The sequence below is a fragment of the Anas platyrhynchos genome, chromosome 11 (genome assembly GCF_047663525.1).
Source record: "Anas platyrhynchos isolate ZD024472 breed Pekin duck chromosome 11, IASCAAS_PekinDuck_T2T, whole genome shotgun sequence".
Classification (NCBI taxonomy): Eukaryota; Metazoa; Chordata; class Aves; order Anseriformes; family Anatidae; genus Anas; species Anas platyrhynchos.
In genome coordinates, this window is record NC_092597.1 from 7,641,500 (window position 1) to 7,658,850 (window position 17,351).

The 17,351-nt window shown below is 38.9% G+C and overlaps 1 protein-coding gene and 1 long non-coding RNA gene across 3 annotated transcripts in view; one reads left to right on the forward strand and one right to left on the reverse strand.

The window, feature by feature from the left end:
- LIPC (lipase C, hepatic type) overlaps positions 1-17,351 on the forward strand; it is a 71,924-nt gene that overhangs the window by 5,227 nt on the left and 49,346 nt on the right. Inside the window, exons 1-2 of one of the 2 annotated variants that reach the window (XM_005025440.6) lie at positions 15,613-15,717; positions 15,923-16,048. In XM_005025440.6, the coding sequence (XP_005025497.1) occupies positions 15,967-16,048 (82 nt within the window). In that variant the 5' untranslated portion in view covers positions 15,613-15,717; positions 15,923-15,966. Of the gene's footprint in view, positions 1-15,612; positions 15,718-15,922; positions 16,049-17,351 lie in introns of those variants that run through there. The other variant, XM_013104950.5, reaches the window with a different exon arrangement.
- The window catches only part of LOC140003397 (uncharacterized), a 67,699-nt gene that overhangs the window by 4,841 nt on the left and 45,507 nt on the right, over positions 1-17,351 (reverse strand). The window contains exon 3 of the long non-coding RNA XR_011811925.1: positions 2,996-3,180. This is a non-coding gene — a long non-coding RNA (uncharacterized lncRNA). The remainder of the gene's footprint in view (positions 1-2,995; positions 3,181-17,351) is intronic.

A 17,351-nucleotide genomic window follows, 5' to 3' on the forward strand; every position in this document is an offset into this window, starting at 1 on the left:
ACTCAAAACAGTACAACAAATCTTGAAAGAAATGGAAAAATATACCTACTTCCCAGAAGGCATCATACTGGCCACTGCAGCTCAGATATTTTAAATATATTTATGGACTATATATATTGCAGTAGTTCCTCCCTTGGCAGCCCAAATTTTTAAGGAATTTTATTCACTTTCTTCTGGGACTGAAAATTATTTTCCTCATGGTTCTTTCTGTTCCAGGAAAGGATCATAATGGCATTTTGGTGTTGCTTGAAAAGGAGGTGACTGGATCTCCACGCAATACCTATGCTATGAGCTGCATCCTCAGGGCGTGCCCTGGAGGTGCCACCAGCACTGAGGAATTGTTCCATCCTGCTGTATGCCATTACAGCTCACATCTCTAGCTGCCTCATTTGGTTCATTCCTTGTGAATGAAGCTCAACTCATGAAAAGTCGGGTTTTCAGTGTTCTTCCTTTCCTGCACCCACTAGTCTCAGTGCACCCGCTTTGCCTGGGTGAAGTCCAGAAACATCTTTCTTACCACCAGTGCTATTCACAGGCACTAGCAAAACTGAGCAGCCTTTTAGGGAAACACTTTCTTCCAGAAATGGTAGTATACGTGGGCATTTTACATTTCAACTTTCCTTACTTGATACATTAGGAAACTGTCCACATTGTACAATGTCAGCTGTTATCATGACCATAGTAACTGGGCCATGCAATTCATCACTAGTAGCCGTCACTAGAAAGCCAAGTGCTTCATGTAAAATTGCTTGTGCAACTTTGATTTAGCTTATCACATGCACTGAATGAATGAGGAAACATTGTCTAAATCCTTATTTTCAAGTTATTGTTTAAATCCCTTTTTTCAAGTTATTATCTAAATTCTTTGTTGTCATATTCTGTTGTATTCATTTCGGTAAGTGTTTAATTTAACATCAGGTAATTTTTTTCTTCCAAGCAATGGGATCATCTTCTCCCAAAAGCAATTCCTTTTGCCTTCTATTTTGTTCTGTATTGTTTTATAAAATAAAACCATCCCCACGTAATCCAGACAGCTCCAGTAATAGCTCCCCAACAATGTGTCAGCAAAATAGAGGGATACATGGCTCAAAATGTAAGCCAATGTAAACCAAATACTCTATGTCCAAACCTTAGGTTGTCAAAATTCCAAATGAAGACTGTCTGTATGCAAAACACTCCATAACAGCACTGATAGCTCTCTAAGGAGCTATCTAAGCAGTAGTCATCCACCAGTGATACAGCCTAGACATGCTTTGTGCTGAGATCTAAGATGAATATACGTATATCCTGTAATTCCAAGTAAGAACTTAATTTCATTATGTATTTTGTTCCTCTCAAAAGGAATAAATATTACAATGCATGAAACAGAGTCTCAAAAAAAGTGAAAAATTTGTAAAGAAACTATATCTAAATCAAAAAAGAATCTGGAAATGACCCCAGTTCCTAAAGGTGGACCAACTTTGCCTAATTCTAAATGGAAAACAAAACTATATGCAATGGTGTATGTTTAAACATAACCTTTTATCCTCCTGCGAAGAATGATTCTTCTGGAAATTACCCTATTGCCCAAATTATTGTGTCTGCTAATTTTAAAATAGGTTATTTTTAGAGGAAAGGGACTAGAACTGCATTAAACTTGGGAATACTCAGAACCTTTGTAAGCCAGAACTGTGGGCATGCGGCATGTGGGCATAATATTAAAGAACTATTCATAAAATTGTGAATTTTTAAAAATGTTCAGGATTGAACACGCTGTGAAATATTCTAAGATTAATCCATAACAAAAACTATCATAATCTAGCAGGAATCCCTAGGGACACTTCTAATAGCTTTTATGCAGACTTTTATTTTTTCTATAAAAAGAATTATGGAGAAATTCTGCATCCATTTAAAATTTTACATTGATATATGATCTATAAAGACATAATGGCATCCCAATTTCTTGATTTGAATTTCTTATTTCTGTAGGAAAAAGGAGTGGGAAAATATTATATCAAATATTCTGATCAATGCTCAGCCTTAAACTTCGAGTAAATGACTCATTTAATTCCTTGTGTTAACTTATCTCTTCATAAATACTGCATGGGCAGGCAAAAAGTGCGGTACCATTCTGAGGAATTTGCTGCTGCTATTTGGAGACTGTGATTTCAGAACAAGTGAAATTCGGTTTTTATCTTTTTGCATTTACAAAAACTGATGCATTTAATGTGTAATAAATTTTGTAGGATTTCACCTAGTAATTTCACTAATATGGAATAAACAGAGTGGAGGAAAGAATTTTTTAAGAATCAGTATGCTATCTTGTAGTTAGAAACACAGAAACTTCTTTCTCTAAAAAGAGAGAGGGGGGGAGAGAGTAAAAACTGGTCCTGCAGTTGTATAAAGAAAAAAAAAATTTAGTTACAAATGGAGTTTTAAATATGTTTCAGATATCAGATTTTTGGTACTGAGCAATGATGCATCTTTATTAGGCCTTTTGTGTCAAAATGAAATTACTATAAACGTAATAAAGTTTGCACTTGTGTAATGCACCAGTAACACAAAACCATGACATATTATGCAGTCTTACTGCACTTTTCATGATGCAGTTTCCCAGAGTTCATTACATGAGACAAATATATGTAATTCAAAGATATTTTAGGAACAGTATATTGAAGTAGAATGGTTTAACTAAATTCAGTAGAGAGTCTGACCAAACAAATTTACAATGCAAAGCATTTATTCAATACATTGCCAAAGTTTTGAAAATGTTTTATTTAGTGCAATGGCTTTCAATCTTTAATTTAGACTGCCCTGTCTTATTTTCTAGAGAAGGTGAATGTCCTTGAATAGCAAGTAAATGAGCTTACTTTTCTTGGTCACTTTTTGTAACATTTTGTAAATTGCCCTAAACATCTTCATATGTGATGGTAAAAAGAACATTCCCTTCAAACGTGGTTTGTGTGCCATTGCATGCCTACAATTTTGGGTTACAGAACACAGATGAGGTGCTTACCTGAAGCTGATCTAGAACTTGCATTTTCAAATGCGTGTTCCTGCACTGCCAGATTAACTAGCTGTCAGGCATGCGCTGCAGAGCAGATTGGACCATCTGTGAGGGAAGGTGCCAAGAAAGGTTTCTGTCCAATAGCCTGAGTTCTTTCTCTGCAGGAAATTTTGGTACAAGATGCCAAATGGAATCTGGAAATTACAAAAAAAAAAAAAAAAAAAAAAAAAAAAAAAAAAAAAAACTAATAATAATTTTGAAGTTATAATTAGAATGGAGAAAAGAAAGGAACACACAACAGGGCACTGAGCCCTGCTTGAGCTAAGCTAGACAAATCTTGGGAGGAAGAGGCTGGCTATGTAGTTCTGTGTTGGTCCTAAAGATGGTGGGAGGGCACTGCAAGCCAGCAGTAGCTGCTCTGAGCTTCGTGCCACGGAGTACAGTGAAGGAATATGGAGACATAGCAGTGCAGGTCCATATCGCCACACTAAGTATGGGGTTAGAAAGGTCTGCATTCCGTGGATGAGGTGTTTGCTCATGGCCCTCTTCTTTTTCTCCAAAGTAAATGCATTTCAGACTGCTTACCTATTCCCCCATCACCATAAGCCCATTGGGCAGCTTGATATTTTACCAGAATCAACACCTGTGCTTTTTCTCCCAACTTATTCAACAAACATGCTACATCTTATGGCTTTGGGAAAGACAACTATCATGCTCCTCAGTAAGAAGCCCTACAAAAGGAATCAGGAATCAGAGCAGATGCCCGGAGCCTGTGTGTGAAGCAGTTTGGGTTTGTCATTGGTTGTAAGAGCAAACAAAAAGCCTCAAGTTACCTGCAGCGGGCCATGGGGACGCAGACCCTCCTTGGGGGTGTCATCATTTTGCTGTGAACAGAGCCTTGGCACACCTCACCCCTCACTGCCAACAACCAGTCTTTACTCAAAGCCCACAGAAAGTTGATCAGCCCACCGGACTGTAAAAGACAGTCAACACATTTCTAGAGCTATTAGCTTCCTCAGGAAGAAATGTGCAGGGTCCCAACAGGTACAGGGAGGTGGTGGGAGGGAGCAAGGCCCCGCTGCAGAGGAGCAAAGCTGAGCAAGCAGAGCGCGGCGTGGCTGTGTGCCTCTGCAGAGAGCCTGCCCTGGTAACGTGTGCGGCCTAAACCCAGTAACTAAAGTTTTTGATGTGGGAACATATAACTGTGTGGGAAAATGTATTCTGTTAACATTTATGTTCGTTTAACAGGCATTCATTTCAAAGTGAGTTCTGAGTTACAAAAATAGCAGAAATATGCAAGGGAAAAAATGTTCCACGTTTTTCTTAAGCCTTACTTCCATCTGCTAGATTGAAGCATCCATTTAGATACAGAACTATTACTTTGATTTTCATAGCACCTTTTCTCCAGAAAATACATTGTCTTTTACAGAGGATTCATTCAACTTCGCCACATTATGGAAAAATAAATACTACTGAACCCCCCTCTTCAGTGGGGCATCCGAGCCAACAGAAAGTTGCGTGCATTACCTATGAGCTAACAGGGAACCGGGAGACAGAGAGAACCCAGCTCCAAACACCTGTTTCCTGATGTATTTGACATATTAGATATGATGTTATTGTTCATGTTTTTAAGCTGAATGTTGCAGAACTGTTGAAAGATATCTCTTAACAGGCAACAGAACAGTTTAGAAACAAACAAACAAACAAACAAACAAACAAAAACAGCTTGAGAAGCCAAAAAGCTATTTTTCCTTGCTTTTTCCTTTTCAGTCTGTAAACAATATTAATGGTGGCATTAAACACATCTGCCTTGGGCACACTTTTTACCAGCTCTGCCTGGTGCTGCAGAGGACATCACACAATATTTTTATAATTCCTTTTAACCTTTAAACAATGCTACAGTGAGTGGGAGACATATACAGATGGTTTGGAAACCTCCTTCTCAGGAGAGCTTGAAATGTGTCTCACCTGTGCCAAGGAGGAGGTAAAGAATAAGGGAGAGAACTGCCAACAGATAAAGATGCAGACAGAAAGGGAGAAATAGTTCTCAGGGGCAGAGTATGGGAGACAGAACAAAAGGAAAGACAAAATAGCTGGAAACTACAATGCTCACTGTCATGCTATTAGATTTTATCATTAATAAATATATTTTTAAAAACGCATAGAAACAGTCCTTGATGATCTGCTGTAGCTGGGCTGAAACTTTTAATGGTCTTTCTGGAGATCAGATCAGACTCCTCTTTCCCTGGCTATTTACTAGAAAGGTACAATAGCAGAGACTTACAGCACCTTGCACCAGTGACTGTACCAGGAATCACCCCATACCAGGAAAACACAACCATGGCTAGCCACAACAGCTTAATGACAACAGCATGCAAAGTGACTAGGCAAAAAGGAATGAAGGAAATCCTCCCAGTGCTACATCACAATCTGGGGCAATCTCTGCTGTCAGCATTGTGAATACAAACCCATCAGCCCTGGTGAAAGATTCTGAATTACACTAGGGTGCCTGAATCTCATAAATGGAACTTTACTGAGAAATCCTAAACCAGCAGATTTTAAACATGTGCCTACTTTTAAGTAATTTAATTGAACTTTATAGAAATAGCTACATAATTCAAGTATTTGGATGAATCAAGTGCCTAAAGACCAAAAAAAGACTGAAAACGAATTGTCTCAAACCCTATCATTTCTCTAGCATCAGCCCTAGTGATACTGCCATGGTCATACTCAGGGACCCATTCTTAGTGTTTGCAAAGTAAACATCTAAAATGCCAAACTATTAGAAAAGCAAAACCCAAAATCACAGTTAATTGGTGATGACTGTTTTGCAATTAAATCATGTCCTAGAGCTTTATTTCTCTGCCCTCAAGAATAGCAAATAAATTGTCTTTACAGTTTTAACACCTGGAAGAATGGGAGGAGGATCAGTGAACCACAGCTTACATGAGGGATTCAGTTTCTTAATGTCTCTGAACACTGGCTGATGGGCTCAAGATGAGAGGAACCATTATAACAGCCTTGTCTGACTGCTGCAGAGTCCTCACTTGAACCAACGTGGATGGGCTCAGGGCCAGTGGATGACAGGACCCTGGTATTCCCCTCCTGGTAAAAAATGTGCAATTTTAGCGTCAGGAATCTACTTCTTTCCTTGGTACTTGTAATTCTTAATCAAGGCATTAAAATTACTTTCAAAAACTAAAACTATGTGGGCAAACCTTCACAGGCAGCTCTTTTACTTTGAAGAAAGTTTTTGAGACCTCAAGTCACTTTTACAGGACACTGTACCCCTATCTTTTCATATTGTATCAGATATAGTTCTGTCTCAGAAGGCATTACGGACTTCTGCAAATGGAATTCACTTTTCTGGTGCAAACTTAACACTGAAGAGTAGAAGAAAACAGAAGTTAAAATATAAGTAATCCCTAGATCCCTAAGCCTTTAAAGTCATATATCCATTGCCTATATCTATGTGGGCAAGAAAGGAAAGCTGACATTCAACACTGAATAAAAATGCCTGAAAGAGTCTTGAAAAGTTGGTTTACACAATAAATTGTGTCTGTGTTTGCAATGCATGTTCTGGACAAAACTACTGTTATGCTTGGTGCTTTCTCTTTTATCTCCCCACCAAGTTCCAGAAAGATGAGCTTTGCCACCACTTCATTTGAGTGGGTCTGTGGCAACTGCCTTGGTTATTGACCTGTGGTGTTCCTACAGCACTCACCCTATCACTCAGCAGTTTGCCTTCAGCCTTTTGCTCAGCTTCTTCCTCAAGCAAAAGCACTTTCCAAGCAGTTTGTTGAACAAAAGCTACTTAAAAGCCACAAGCACAGACTGGTCATTTGGCAAACAATACTATGGTTATGCGAAGGGCACAATCAGCCTTTCTCCATCACCACTTATGTAGGTAGCATATGCTCAAAAGCTTGTTTGTGGTGCACTGGGCTGCAATGAGTGACTCCCAGATGGAGAACCAGCTTTGTCTTATCCATGTTGCCCCCATAAAAGGATTCCATACACAGATTAAGGAACATAGAAAAATGGAAAGTGGAGGGAGAGAAAACACCCCAGTGGGTCTTCTTTCATATTATATGTCTGCTTTTTTTGTTCTATTCTGAAATCCTAGAAATTAATACCACAGATAGAGGGTGGATACTAAAGGCCTACTGAATACCAGAATTTTACTAACATGTTTTAACAGGAAACATCTGTGCTAGATTCAGTGTTTAATAGCTCTTCGTATTTCTTATCTCAGCTGTGGAATATCAGCACAGGATGCTACCAAAAACTTGTTTGAATTCATAGCCACGGTCCCTTCAGGTATAACACTGATTTGCTGCCGTGAATCACTTCAGCAAGTATGGACTTTGGAATGTCAATACATTTAATCAATTATCCTGTGGCTAATCCAGGAGACAAAGATTTGCAGCTTCAGAAATAACAGAGAGACAAGAATTTCAATTCTTGCTGGTAGGCTCTTTTCATTTGCACTTCAGTGAACAAAGTTATCAATGCTTTTACCATTCAGTAACACTGAACTTCCCAATCTCTGTAATCAGTTTCTTCAGCAAGCTGATTTCCAGCCTGCATTTGTCACTGAAGTGAACAAGAGATCATTGAGCACTGAATTTTATTTATTACAACATACAGGCAGAAATTTTCAAAAAGGGACAGCTGCTTCTGGGGAACTTGTTTTTCATATGAATTCACTAAAATATCCACCATAGCTCTCCACATGACCACTACTTACGTTCTTTTGCCTTGACAAGAAGGAGAATGAGGTACGTGTTTTGTGTACATTGGCCTTTCCCTTCTTAGGTAAGGTCTGGTTCCAATAAGAAAAGCAAGCTGCTGTGGGACTGAAGGGAGCAGCAGCATTCCCCATCCAACAGGGAGGGAAGGAGAATGCAGGAAGCAAAGCGGCTGCATGGACTAGCTAGAAACTAGCTAGGAGCATTTTTCATTGTCTGAAGGGTTTTGTCTTTGGACTTCTCTGCCTTTTTAGCTGTTTTGTTGTGAACTGAACTGGAATTATTCTGACAAGACGTATGTGGGCAGATACCACCAGTCCACCCTCCTCCAGCTTGACTGGGTCTTCATTTTTGACATTGTGCTCACTCTTGTATATTGAGTATATGTATTACTCAGCCAGCCACACAAACGAGAGTTAACCATTACTAGCTAGACATACATTTGGTCTTCTCTTTTTAAGATGTTAACTTGTACTTTAGGTGGCTGGGGTTTATATATTTTTTACATTTAAAATAAATTTGTTGCTCATGAAAGAGTCTGAGATTTGTCAGTGTGAGAGAATAATGAGTGATCCATAGCTTACGCCTGGCAAAAGCTTTTCCTATACTTTCCCTTAGGCATCTAAAACATAATCTGCAGATATTGCTCTGCTTATTACAAGCTACAACCTGACAGTCATATTCTTTAATGGTGTTCATTTGCTGAAGACTTCTGGTCGCTTGGGATGCCAGTCTTATATCTGTACCTTTAGAAATAAGACAACAGAAATTTTTAGGTATGTTCATCTTACTGTAAGAAATAAGCATAAGCTTGTGCCTTTTCCAGAAGAACTTGCAATCAAGCATAACCTTTATAAAATCGAGCCCTGTGGACCACATCTCCCATTGTCACAGCAGAAAGCAGACTGAAAAACCAAGATGTTATTTCAAATTCCCTTGTTACACCTACAGAACTACAAAGGGGAAAAAATTAAAAAAAAAAAAAAAAAGTGCAAGCAAGCAGCTGACAATACAATCTGCTGACATAAATCCCATTAAAAATATCACATTGCTTGTCCCAAATCAATTAAGCCTGGTCAAACTGATTCAAAAATATATGCCAAACAGAACATGGAACTGAGCTGAAATGTTAAGGCTCAAAAAGGTTAAATACTTCCAATATTGCTTTACTGCTTCATTCTTCTGTCTAGCTCCAGACATTTTGGAAAGGAAAAGCTCCTGAAAATATTTTCAGGCAGTTTTTCAGACCAGGTTTTCAGAAAATTTGGAGAAGCTTTTAAATGTATGTTTATCCTAACTGATGCTTGAAGTATTTAAGGCTTCTTCATCCCTTAAGTAAGCCAATTTTCTATTCTGTAATCTTCTCTAATCTTGTAGAAATGTAGGAACTGCCACAATACATCAGGTCTAAGGGTCTATCCAATCCAGTATCTGACTTCTGGTAGAAGACTAGCAAGAGCCGTTTCAGGCCCCGGAGCAATCGAAGCATTTGGAATTAACCATCTCGGTCTGCTGACTGCCCATACTTCCTCATCCTCCCAGTTCTTTACACTTGCTAATAAAGAGCCAAAGCGATGCTAGCTGCACTGAGTTAGAGCAAGGAAACACTATGAGGAGAGAGTGAAAGCTCTTCAGAGTGAGGGAGGGTGATGAAGGATATCTCAAGGAAAGCCCCCCCCAAATCCTTTTTTTTTTATTTTATTTTTTTTCTTTTTTTTTCTGATTTTGACCTTCAGTATTGTCCTTGGAGCTGCCCCCTTGCCCTGGTGGCCAGAACCACTTGTTACAGAGACGTGTTGAAAATGATGCAGTCAGTGGGTACAGGAGAAATGGTTGCCTGGAAATGTTTTTTTATTACTGATTAGTCTGCCTATGCTACTAAGACTTGTATCCATTCAGGTATCATTTTTTTTTTCTTCTCACTGTTTTTCCTTTTTTCCAAAGGGATTTTTCTTTCAGCATTCAGCTTTATTTGTTCATACCTACTCTGTGTATGTAATTCCAATTCTTCTTCGTTCACCTTTGTTGTTTGTTTGTTCTTCCCTTTTCATAAAGACTCAATTTCAGTGACAGCAACTCCATAGAGAAATCCAGGTTTTGCTCTTGTAAGTGTGTTAACTCCTAATAGTCATCATCAATCAGCACTTGAATGTTTAATGTCTTTCAAGTTCTTTTACTTTGGCATGGCTCTCTGCCTTTTATTTTAAGTGCTTTCAAGTGTATCCTCTTCAAATATGTTGCCTACAATAACCCCTAGTTGTCTCGTTCTTGCTGTCCTCTTTATTCATAAGAGCCATCAATCAATTTGTGAAACAAGTCTGTTTTATATCTGTTATCAAAAAGTCTCCCTCCTTCTTTGCACTATAGTGGAAAGGGAAGGGGGAGCACATTGTTATTTTTCCCATGTATTCATCTCATTCAGATGTGATGCTCTTTGATGTGAGGGAGGTGAACAAGCAAGGCAGCTTCAAAAGGCATTGCACTTGTGTTGTTTTTCCTTAAAACCATAAAGCTCAATCCCTGGGGAAAAAAAGAAAGAAAAAAAAAAAGAAAAAAAAAAAAAAAAAAAAGGAATTGAAATAGAGGAGGTTGGATTTGGTCTCAGTCTTCCAATGAGATTTGTTGCACATGTTTAGCCATTTCATACACAGCCCAATGAAGAGAAATGTCCGGTCTACACACTTCTGTGTACAGGCTTACTGCACTTTGCCATAAACAGAAGAAACAGCAGCAGCAGCAGGCACGCCAGGGTTACCAAAACCACATCTGTTCTTTACAGCATGACCCTGCAGTGCTGAATCATGGAAGCTTTCCTACACGTTAGAGGTCACAGCTCTATGAAAATTTTGCTTTAACAATAACATATTCAATACAGAATTTTAGAGGCCACACGATCATCTCTGAGATAGGGAACTGACAGCAGTGAATTCCCTAATTAGATTGAATGCATCTGGAGAAACATTTTGCAGCCTGGCTGGACAACCCTTTCCGGTAATGTATAACCATGCAGAAATTTAGCCCAGTATTTGTGAAGAGAAGAACTACTTACAAAGAAAGTCAGGGAGTCGTTCAGCTCCTTACCTGTTTTAAGGCAGGAGTGGGCACAGAATATTCCACGCATAACACAGAAGTGTGGACAGCCCACATTTATTGGGAGTTGTTGTCCCCTTTGTTCATCTAATCTGTGTTCTGCTGACTTGTGAAGCATTCAGACATGCCCCAAGTGGACGGTGTAGCCATGAGGGAGAAAGGCAGCCACATAAGCCAAGAAATAGCATTCCTCTAAGGCAACTAAACAAGCCATGCATTGTTACAAAAAGTACTACACCAACAAGGAAGGAAATACACTTTTTTTCCTATAGTTGAAAGTAGGAGCACATGACCCATTTACCCCACAATTCTCTTTTTGCTTGGCAGATGCAGTTTGGTTCACTGTTTACAGCTATTTCTAATACAAGGCATTCAGTGGAGCATATTTCAAAAATTATGAAAAGACACACTTACATAGAATGTATTAAACTTGCAAGAAAATTGAAAAATGCACGAACATAATTGTTAGTCCCAACCGTGCTATCAGGGAAAGTCAGACAATATTCTGGGTGATGAGTCCTGGAATAAAACTACTTTATCAGGGGCTACAGAGTATGGAATCCATCTCATGAAAGAAATCCTTATTTCACAGGGCTTTCTTTATGAAAACAAGTACTTTTCTTTCATATCAGAAATCAAGATTAGCTTATCAATTATTTAATTGTGAATTTAGTACTGAAAAGTCTTGATTGCTCAATAGGTATTGCTGGAAAGGAAGTTTCAGATGTGCAGAAACTGTTGTACTTTTGACACAGGCCATGAATCCACACAGAATTCCATCTAAAAATGTCTCTTCAGAGTTATTTGATATTAAAAAATCTTAGGAATGATGAAACTGGCAGAATAAATTCTGGATTTAAAAATTGCATTAAAAATTCAACCACATAAAAATCTTCCTGCTCTATAACCTCAGATAGATTAGTATAACCATGCACATGAATCTTTTTTCAGATGTCCGTGGGTAATTATAGGAACAGAGGGTGGATCCTGAACTTGTGAAAACCATTATAGCTTCACAGAAGCCAATTTATGCCAGCTGAAGTTCTGGCCCATAAAATCTCTTCTAAACCTGAAAGAACATCTTGTACTACAATGTTATTGGTCCTCAGGTGATTGAAAGCCATCCTAATGAACAGTTTGGTCTCAGAAAAAAAAAAAAGAAAAAAAAAAAAAGGATAAAAAGATTGTATGTCTGTCAAACTTCTGCTGTGTTCCTTTATTTAATTGGATTAAGAAGATATATTTAAGAAGAAAGCTTGCCTGGTACAATGCACCATTAGTCACGTGCTGCTTCTCAATAGTGAAACCATCAATTTTATTATAGATGTGAATAAGTGCAAGATGTCTGACTATAATTGGAACAGGAGCCAAGAAGCAGATGGGGATTCTGATTAAGAGCATACCTCCTGGGTATATGTTGTACAAGCAGCATCTCTAGCAGAAGAGAGAAGGTTATCAAGCCCTTTTACAATATATATGCAAACCAGATACAAACACAGTAACGTAAGCTTGAAGTTTATTTTTGGAAGCTGTGTGTTTAAGAAAAGGTTCTGTTTCATGTAAAGGAGACAAGCATTTGCGTCCACGCAACACAAAATATGTTTTATCAGTTCCACAGAAGAAACATGTCGAAAAGAAGAACACTTTGGATGATCCGTTTTTGAAGTTAGTATTAAAAAAAAAAAAAAAAAATCCAGAACACCACAGTAGGTATGAGTGACTTCACCATGGGAAATGAAGTAATGTGCAAGCGCTGGGTGTTACAGAAAAAAAAAAGAGATCAAATCTACTAATTTGGTAGAAGAATAACATTTGTTCTTAAATGGATCCTTTACATTTTATGATTAACATATTTAAACCTTAAATTTAGGAATTTAATTTCAGACTGTTTTTAAGAAACAAGATTTTTGCAAATACAAAAATATGCCACTGCCTTACCCAGAGCGCTGGCAACAAATGTGCCCACTCAAAGGAATAAATCTTCCCCTCACTCTTAGGACAGATTAGGACACAGCCTACCTTGCATGTTCACAGTGTCTTTTTCTACATCACTCTTCCATCTTTCTTTATAGTTTCTATATATACATGTACTTTTTATATAGGGAACTAATTCCTAAAGCCAGCCTAGGTTATACATGTGTATGTGTAGAATATTATATATACTACACAAACATAACCATTAACCAAGAGGAGAGACAGCAGCTCAGGCAAAGTAGGTACCTTCCTCAAGTGACCATATAAACATGTCGAAGTTGGTGAAGGTTACGATTTTAATATTTGGATTCACTGAAAAATTATTTATCAGGAGTCTTCTACCTCTAATGGTCATTACATTGCAGGAGATGTATTCCTTTCTTTATGAGTAGATAATAATTGGAACTACTCATGCAAATCAAATAGAGAATCGACCTAGGGAAAAGAAACAAGCACTAGGAAAGCACCCAGTGTAACAGCACTATAGAGGCCATTGTGAGCAGCTCCTTCCTCCAGAACATAATCACATCTGCTCTCTGTGGATTAATGTGCCATAGCATGCAATTTTGTGCTACATAAACTCATCTTGAATATACATCGTGGAATCTCTCATTCAAATACTGTACAATATTCCTGCAGCACTGCCTGGCTCTCTTATTGTTATAGCTGATATTCTGTCGAACCTGAAGCGATAAATTAATACTAGCAACGGCTGACGTAGGATTGCCAAATGAAGCGCTGCAGATAGCAGGGGGAAGGCAGGTTCCTGGTGCCCCCTCCTTTTGTGACTCCTCCTTGTCCCAGTTTTCCTCTTACCACTTTAAGCAATCTTAGATCATCTAGGTTGGAAAAAAATCTTCAAGATCAAGAAGTCCAAGCACCAGCTGATGAAGCCCAATTCTCCACAAGATGCTTGTAGTGTCATTTTGGTTTCTTAGATGGGTGCTGGAACAAGAAGTAAATCCAAGAACTGATCCCAACAGTCTCTTCCCAGGCAAGCTCCTCACAAAGATCCAGCAGATTGGTCAGTACCTGACACATCTATCAGCCTGTTCCTGAACAATTCTTGTCTGCAGAAAAAACAAGCTCCTAAGCTTTCTCCCCTTGGTACTCCCCTACTTTCCTGATTCCTGTGGTTCACTGCAAGGCTGTACTAAATCATACCAGTGATTTCCACCAATGCTAACTTTACTGAAATACACATTTCCTGTCCAACATCACAGCCTAAATTCTTGTCACAGATTCCCCGATGGCATCCAGAACATCTCTTCCCCTTCCCTCTCAAATCCAAATCAAAAGGGGTCTCTTTCCAAGACCAATGGCAATTCCTTGTTCCAGCTCCAGGTTGGAGGCATTTTCCCAGGCCTTTCGTCTTCCCTAAGAACCCCTGATTGCTTGTTCTCTTGCAACAATTGCTTGTTAGCTCTCCTGAAATACCTCTTCTAGAGACTCTCCCTAGTTCTGCTGATGTTGGTACATTCAAGAAGGTCTGCAGGAAAGAAGATGTAGGCTTACGTAGAGAAAAACCTCGGGCAGCCCTGAACCCCAACACAAGCACACACACAGCCTGCAAAACTCCATTTCCATGACAGCTTCAGGAATGTAGTGCCAAAGAAACAGCTGCACTTCCACCGTCCATATGGCAAGAACCTAGCTTAAAAGCAAATGCCTTATTTAGGAAAGAATATATTTAGACCTCCAGTGACATCAAGAAAGAACAAACGGAATGACCTATTCCTGTTTGTAAGAGGAGTACTTATAAAAGATTAAAACAGAGCCCTAGCAAAACTCTTTCAAACACATGTAAACAAAGTGCTCTGGATCAGGCAGCCTAACAACAGAGATTTCTATTCCTCACCCTTTATTTTTCTGAGGCACTTTAACTTTCAGGAGGTTAGAAAGGTCTGAAAAAAAGTTTTTCTTAACTTTGTATCACTGTATTTAGAAAACAACATTTTTGGCAGAGGGAATAATTTCAGAACCTATGAGAAAATTTACTGTGTCAGAGGTCTCTTTCTAAGGAGAATTTTGCAATGCTGCAAAGCATGGCAGCGAGGTATGGTATAGACCTCTCTGGCTAATTATATACTAGCAAAGGTATGCAGGTAGCAGTGGACACTGGCAATGTTAACCCCTGTGGGCTGGTAACTCAACAAGCAGTGGAAATGCAGGTTGATTTCCAATCGCTGCTAAGGCCTGTGCTGCCACAGATACATCATTATCGGCAGGTCGTTGGTTTAAAATGAGTGTGGGTATGTCCCAGGAACCCCGACCTACCTGGGGATACTGGGATGCTCCAGTCTGACACTGACTGGGCCCTCAGGAGAGCGTTTCGTCCTGCTCACGTGGGGTCCCACTTCACGGTAACACTTGCTGACTACCTGAGAGAATTTTTTCCCCATCCCACTTTGCATTTCACACCTGGTCACTGTGGCATTTAAAGACACTGCTTTATTTAAATTCTGCTTTGATTTCCAGCATAATACATTCTGTATCCATAGGCACTGTTTCTCTGAAACTCCTATAGTTATTACACACACTTGCACATGATTGTTCAACTGGCAGTGGAGAGAGATGTTGTCTAACTGTGCTCCACTAATCACTTTTTTATGTGACTAAAATTTGTTCACTTAATTTGAAACATTTTGCAATTATCCAAAATCTGGTACTAACTTTACCATCAATAGGGAAGCGCTTCTAAAACAGAGAATTTTAGATTTATTTCCCATACCGGGATTTGTCTACGTTAATGAAATATTTAGATTAACCTTCAGCTCTCATGGCTATTTTGCAATGTGTTCAGACTGAGCTGCTGACCAACCACGTTTGAGTTAGCTCCCCGTGGTCTTTAGCAGGATTTCTGAGCACAAACACCCTCAAGTCTGCTCTGTTCAAAGCTGAACACTGTTGAGCAAGGTAAGAAGATCCAGTTCCACATTATTTCCACTGCAAATGGCATAAAACAAAGAGGAAGAGGCTGGAAATAGGCAAATTCTGTTTTCTTTTCCATAAAAGGATAGATTGGAGCAGTGAACAGGAGATTTCAAGGTTAATGATTAATGGGCAAAGGGATTCTTGCAAAGCATTGATAATTCTGTCCTTTCTTCCCATCTCTTGGCAGAATTTAGCAGTGAATTCCCCAAATCCCATTCAGAGAAAGAAGAAATGAAAAGTTTGCAACTTCTCTCTTTTTTGTTGCTTTCTTGTATCATCACCCCAGCAGATACATATGGAGGAAAGAAAAAAGGTAAATATCCTATCAAAAAAATAACAATGATACACTTTTTTGAAATGTTTATGTTATAAAAAACTAAGTAGTATTGAATGTCTGGCAATCAGTATATTGGGGCTTGTGGTTTTTTCGTTTGTTTGCTTGTTTGAGTGTTATGTTCCCTTAAAATATGATATTTATAACTGTGGTTATTGGAAAATGTAGTTATCTGCAATGAAAACATTTCTCAGTGGAAATCTATACATTTGGAGACTATGGGCTTAAGGTAGTCTGACCTTTAACAAAACATCCACTGAAGGCTAAATTAAAAATGTATTAGTTTGAACATACACACTGAACTGGTAGCAGTCCCAATCTTCTTGGGGTGGAAGTATTCTTTTCAGTCTCCTACTAAGAACAAAAATTTCTAGCTATCTGACAGTGTTGAAGCTTTCATTTTCTGAATTGCCTAGCGCGGGTTGCCTTTCACCCCAAGTGTGATGAATATCGTTGAGTGAAAGAGATAACTCTGCAGTGTGCTCTGTGAGAGAAGTACTGTGGAGGATCTTTATCATTTACATGGGGACACAACCATTTCCCCTGCATTTGTGACACTACACATTAAGTCTGTATTCGTGTGACTGTTGGAGTATGACGGTGCATCACAAAACTGCATTTCTTAAACCTCCAATGTGACTGACAAAGTCAATTTCATTTTTGCCCTCGTGGCTGAGCCGTACATAGTGAACATTAGTTTTCCTCCTTATCTGACTGCATTTCTAATAGTCTAAGTCTGGAGGGGATAAATGTAAATTTTGCCTTAGCTGGAAGTAAAGCAAGATAAGCACATTCACAGAAGTATGGCTTCTTTCAGTAGCTGTGTTTTGCACTTATGTTAATTCATATTGCTGGTTTTACAAGGAATTTGCTATAAAAATGCTTTATGCGTAATAGGCGCAGGCCACCTTTCTTTGATTCTGCACATTAAACTTCACCTTGTGTTTCATTTTGAACAATATAAAATCTTGAGGTAAAACGCAACGAGAACTATAAATTTCAATTAATGTTGTAACAGCTTGGCTTAGCAGGCAGCAAGGCCTGCGCATCCTTTTAAGTTGCTAAATCTCAGCAAGCTATTTATAAAATTTCAACAGGTTCTACAGTTTTAGGAGAACCCAAAATCAGAACTTTACTTTGAGGCTTTTCACGGCCTCAACTGTCCCAGCTGTGCCAAGGCCCTTTCAGACTCCAAGTTTAGTTCACCTTAGACACAAACACAGGGCAGAGGCTGCCCCCCTGTTCTTTTCCAGCCGCAGTCTCATCTTATGCCAGCTCACGT